General features: G+C 43.9%; 1 protein-coding gene across 1 annotated transcript; it reads left to right on the forward strand.

The window, feature by feature from the left end:
- The first annotated feature begins 1,555 nt into the window (after window positions 1-1,555).
- Window positions 1,556-4,712, forward strand: wfikkn2a (info WAP, follistatin/kazal, immunoglobulin, kunitz and netrin domain containing 2a). The gene is made up of 3 exons (XM_085405174.1): window positions 1,556-2,069; window positions 2,865-3,181; window positions 3,379-4,712. Exons 1-3 carry the CDS (start codon window positions 1,857-1,859, stop codon window positions 4,577-4,579), a joined length of 1,731 nt encoding a protein of 576 aa, XP_085261300.1. The 5' UTR covers window positions 1,556-1,856; the 3' UTR covers window positions 4,580-4,712.
- Window positions 4,713-6,186: the final 1,474 nt, after the last annotated feature.

Consider the following 6,186-nt stretch of genomic DNA (forward strand, 5'->3'; position numbering starts at 1 on the left):
CTCTATATACTTCCTTTTTATGTGTCTGTGTTTATACAGACAGGGCTAACAGACAGGAGAGGAGAATGGGACTGCAGGGCTCGGCCTAAAGAACAGTGGGCCTCTTCAGGCTCAGCAGGGACTCAGCTTGGGAAGCACAGCCGACATAACCATGCTCTTTACCTCTCTCACACACACATATAGAGACGCAGAAGCTTTCAAAATGTAAACATTTTTATTCCTTTAAAGCTGCACCAGCTATTTAACACAAGCAAAGGCTTAAAGTGAGGACTATAGAAAACCCTTTGTTCCTGTGGTTTTGTTCACACCAAGCAGACCTCCAACCTATTTGTTTTGTTTTGAGGCCTTCTCTTCTGCAGCACTTCCTGGAATTGCCTTTTGCGGGAAATGATACAGTTTCTCACAGCGTGATTTCAAGCTGTACTATTTGTGACGTCCTGCATGTCAATATTGTGATAGCTGCCAAATGACCCTGCAGACTCTCCTTTACTGCAGCATGCCCTGCCTAAAGTTTTTCCTTTTAGGTTTCCAGACACTGCAAAGCTTTTAGTGTTTAAGAAAGTTAAACACCAATTTCTATTCAGTTTATAATTGACTAACTTATCAGTAAGAGTCATTAAAGGAAAATCAGTGGTTATTCCTTATTTAGCAGTTTGAGACTGATTTTGATTTAACACACTAATAATGTTAAAAACCTCTTTTCAAAATAGTAAGAAGCAGAAATTAACATTGTTATAGTTTTACATGTCTCTATAAATAACAGGAATTAAAAACTTGAACAGAGATCCTGACATGTATGACACCATCTGGTGCGCCGTCATAATTGTTTTCTGTCTGAAAAGTGTGAATCAGAGTTTGTGAGGCACAGAATCGTTTCCCGGTGGGAAGACATTGAAACGTAAAACAAAGTAGATGGGTAAAGACCTATTATCCAAAATAAAAATGTTCAAATCCGTGCGAAAACAGTTATAATAGCCGACACAGTGCAGCCACATCTGCATTTCACCCCAAGAAGACTGAATGAACCAGGCACTATTTGGTGGTCTCTCTGTGCAGAAGGCAAAGACCCGACGGAACTGCACTGAGTTTGGCGCTATCTTCTGGAGAGTCACATTTTCTTCAGACGACCCGGTGAGATTTTACAGTAATCACTGCGCATTATCACTAAGATGAAGTGATACGCAGTCTGTGTAAAACATTATCTCTGAACAGAAGCCCACTCAAAGCTTAATATGCTACAGGATAGTAGCGTTTTTTTCTTCATATACTGAATAAAATCTTAACACTGACAAATGAGAATGAATGAGCTCGTGCCAAACCACGACGTCACATTTATTAATAGTTTACATTTCTCTTTTCATGGATACTAAATGGTGTTAAACTCCCGATATAATTTCGGAATCATCGCTACTTTTCACCGACATTGCAAGTTAAGGGTTAAGGCAGGCAGCGCCTTACGCACAGGTGTCTCACCAGTCTTCTGTGAAACAACGCCTGCAAACTGTTGGCGAACTTTTAATTAAGTTGTTCATGACTGTAACTCAGCTGGGTTTATGCTGTCCGAGTAGACGGGTCACTGTAATTCATGTAGCTAGACCTTAAAGGGGTTCGCACCACCACAGCCCTCATCCTCTGCCTCTATCAACGTAGGAAGAAAAAAAAAAACGGACAGCTCTCAAGATCGGTCCCGGTCCCGCAAACGCCTTTTTTTTTCTACCTTCAATTTTATTCGTCGTCTCTTTTTCTTTTTTAAATTTCACGCGACTGGACTTAGTGTAAAGACATCTTAAAAGCCCTAAAGTCGGCGAGACCCGGTTGTATTTTCTGCATTTTAGTGCTTCCATTACGCGCCGGATATGTGGTGGATGCTGTTTCACCGATGGATCTGGTTTCTTCTTGGACATTGCTATACTCTACTCCTTTACATAGACAGCTGCCGTGTGAGAGCAATGCCCATGTCTGTGGCAAAAGTGGTGTACTCTCACGCAGGTCTTTGCCCGAACGATCTGAACCCTAACCTGTGGGTGGATGCTATGAGCACCTGCATGCGCGAGTGCGAATCCGATCAGGTGAGTTCTCTTACTGCTTGTAAAATGTTCGCGTGCAGCCGAGATTTAGGCAAACTGGATTTAAAAATAAGAGAAAAAAAAACTGAATTTCAAGAAAAATAATTTAAATTCATTCATTGCTACTGAATACTGAAGTTAAAACGGTCGAGGCTGAACAAAAAGAGGAGTTAAGACTGATCAGTGGGAATAATTTGTGTTTTTACGTAGATTAAAGTATTACCTTCCTTTTGCACTGTAATAGAAACTGAACACAGCCAAAATAACCTCTGTGGCGAGGTCATGTACCAGGAGTGCATTTATAACTAAACTTACTCCTTTCAAAGTTTTTATTCCACCCGTCACACATTGGCCAATACTGTTGTAAACAGTATTTAAAGAATCCTCAAGACAAAAATGTATCTCAAATGAAAAATGTGAACACAAAATATGACTTCTTTAAACTTTAAAGCAGGGGTGTCAAACATAAGGCTCGGGGACTACATTTGGGCTGGCAAAGACTCCAATCTGGCCCTCTGGAAGGGTTTGGAAAATGTGAAGTGCAACGATTTTGAACTTTTAGCTGTATTGTCATACGTTTTACAGCTTTTTCTAGCGATAAAGACTCCACCTGCACTGCCGTTCATTCTACACCAATATAGTTAAGTAACAGATAAACAATTAAATGACAGAAAACTTCCTCTTTTTCCACTTTTGACATCCCTGCCTTAAAGTGTCTTCTCTGTTTTGTCCAGTTCACGTGATTCCATTCACTGCTGATATGTGGTAGAAAAGTGTTATTTTCTCTTCAAACTTTAGGACTGTGAGACTTTTGAGAAGTGCTGCCCTAATGTATGCGGTAACAAGAGCTGTGTGGCAGCACGCTATATAGACATCAAAGGGAACAAGGGCCCCATTGGAATGCCAAAGGGTGCCACCTGCGACAAGTTCATGTGCTCTCAGCAAGGGTCCGAGTGTGACATCTGGGATGGCCAGCCAGTTTGTAAGTGCCGAGACCGCTGTGAGAGGGAACCCCACTTCACGTGTGCATCTGATGGCATGACGTATTATAACAAGTGCTACATGGACGCTGAGGCCTGTTCCAAGGGTATCTCTATCTCTGAGGTCACCTGCAGGTAACATGTTAAGTATTTTAGATCTCTACTGTTTGCTTTTTGGTAACAAGGTAACGTTGTCCTTCTTCAGTCTTAAAAATTGAGACTCTCCTCTAAACTTTAGTTTAGCAATATTAATGTGTTTTGTGTACAAAACATCCCAATGGGAATGAAAGAAGAACCTCAGACATTAACTGGCTCTGATTTATTACCTACAGGTACCACCTGACCTGGCCAAACACCAGCCCACTCCCCGTGGAGACCACATTACATCCCACCACCGCCCTCCAGACCACCCTCCCGACTGACATCCAGCTTCCCGCCATACACAATGGACCCAGCCAGCAGGCTGTCTTTGTGGGTGAGACAGCCACCTTCCTGTGTGAAGTGTCTGGAAAGCCGCGTCCGGAAATCACCTGGGAGAAGCAACTGAAAGGGAAAGAGAATATCGTAATGAGACCCAATCACGTCCGAGGGAACGTCGTGGTCACTAACATCGGTCAGCTAGTTATATACAACGCGCAACTTCAGGATGCTGGAATCTATACGTGCACAGCCAGAAATGTTGGAGGAAGTGTGTCATCACACTATCCTCTGGTAGTGATCAAGAAAGAAACGAAAAGTAAAAATCCAGAGGGGAACAGCACCAACCTGCCTTTTCCAGCTGCCGAGTGCCTTAAGAGTCCAGACACGGATGACTGTGGGGAAGAGAGCATAAGCTGGTATTATGAACCAAAGAGGAACAACTGCTTCACCTTTACCTACAGTCAGTGCAACAAAAACAGAAACCACTTTGACACCTACGAAGCCTGCATGCTGTCATGCGGAGGAGAGTTGGCAGCTCCCTGTAGCCTTCCAAGCCTTCAAGGCCCCTGCAAAGCCTACGAGCCCCGCTGGGCTTATAGCAGCACTCTCAAAAAGTGCCAGTCGTTTGTGTACGGAGGCTGCGGTGGCAACGAGAACAACTTTCAATCTAAAGAGGCCTGTGAAGAGATGTGCCCCTTTCCGAAGAACAACAACTGCAAGGTGTGCAAACCCCGAGGCAAGATGGTGGCCAGCTTCTGCAAGAGCGACTTCGTGATCCTCGGCCGGGTGACCGAGCTGACAGAGGAACAAGAGTCGGGCCACGCTTTGGTGACGGTGGAGGAGATCTTGAAGGATGAGAAGATGGGTCTTAGATTCTTTGGCAAAGAACCACTCGAGGTGACTCTTCTAAACATGGACTGGAACTGCCCCTGCCCCAACATCACTGTAGCCGACGGGCAGCTCATTATCATGGGGGACGTCCACAACGGCATGGCCATCCTGCAGCCCGACAGCTTTGTAGGCTCCTCGAGCAATCGCAGAATCAGGAAGCTGCGTGAGATTATCAGCAAGAAAACCTGCGATTTCATTAAAGATTTCTCCACCGTCCAGTAGACTCTGATAGCAACTGAAAGCTCATTACAGGTTGTCATTTTCAGATAAATCCAGTGACCTCAACAGTCAGACTGACTGCCAACAAACGCAAAACTAGAAACGTATCTGCAGGTTGTTTTCTTTCCTCTCTCATTTTCCACACAGCTCAGAAGGTCTCAGAAAAACATTTTACATCATCCGTACTGTTCACTGTGTTATTTCTTTTTATTCAGTTGTGGGGTACACTGTCTGGATTAAGCAAGTGGCATATTAATAGTCAGAAGCATTTACCCTGTTTAAAGTATTTAATCCTTTTCCTTTCCAAATGTTACCCAAATATACACTAATGCCACTCGTATATCAGCATATCCTAATAAGATTAGTATAGTTGCTTTAATTTTTTGATGGGTATCTCACAGTTGATATTTTGTAACATCTGTCCTCAGCACTTAAGCCCACTATAATGCCTCAGTTTATCAACCAGAATCAAATAAGCTCTTCGGTTCCATTTTCTGGACAATTGTTTTTATTTTTCGATTTTTTTTTGAGTTTCCATGTGTTTGTACGTGGACTTGTGTACTTCATATTTATTTTTACTGATCTAGCTCTGTTGATCTAATTGCATAGGGACCAGATATGTTTTTTATTTTGTCTATGATATCCTACATTAATGTTCATTAAAACATGTATAAAACATGATAGCAAATAAATAAAGCTAATCTTGAAAAATGTTCCTTCCTTCTTGATTTTTTTAAATGCTGTTTCCTCTGCTGAAGGAGAAATACCAGACACTGCCACAATTTGTCAAAGCGTTAAGGCGGGCAGTGCATGTTGTTCTGTAGTTGATGTCCCTCCATCCATGTCCTCCTCCTTCTACACACACACAGAGACACACACGCAGGGCCGAGTCTGGCATTAAAATTCGAAACAGGTCACATTCCAGCACAGCTGTGGTGGCCTGTGGAGCTGTGTGTTGTGTTGTGTCTGGGTCTGGGGCCCTCGCATAGCACACACCCCACCGGCCATCCATTGGCCTTGCACGGTCCCTTTCATGTGCAAGAGGCCGCGGTGAAGGGGAAGAGGAGGAGGGGGAGGAGGAGAGGGATGTTGGCTGATTCTCTCTCTTTCGCTCCCTCAGTTGGCCACATCTGTGTTTAGGGGACATAATAGAGAACAGAGAGAGGAGTGGAAGGGGTGTAAAAGGGTGTAATAAGTTAAGCAGGAGCAGGGGAAGGTAACTCATGAAGCAAGCAAGTCAGTGCAGACCTTCAGCACATGCAGTTATTCTGAAAACGCTTTAATGTTTTCACGGTAAGATCTTGGTTGTGGATGGTGACAATGACGAAAAGAAAATCAGCCTTGCAGGTTTTTGTAATTTGAGAATCGAGGCAGGGTTTATAAATGCTTTGTGAGCTGGATCAGCTGATCATAGCGCCAGCTAGCCTTTGAATGTTCTCCCCTCCCTCCTTTCCCCTCTGGCCTTATATCCCCTTCTCTAAATCCCTTCCTCAGCCCTCTTCCTCAGCCCTCATCCTCAACCTCCTTCCCACCGACCGACAACCAGCCTTGGGCGGCGACCTCTGACCCTGCTAATGAAAAAGAGGCCACCAAGGAAAAGGCCACTTTCA

Source organism: Rhamphochromis longiceps, linkage group LG4, assembly GCF_057381845.1.
Source record: "Rhamphochromis longiceps isolate RC_006_pf linkage group LG4, R_longiceps_female_GT1.1, whole genome shotgun sequence".
Taxonomy (NCBI): Eukaryota; Metazoa; Chordata; class Actinopteri; order Cichliformes; family Cichlidae; genus Rhamphochromis; species Rhamphochromis longiceps.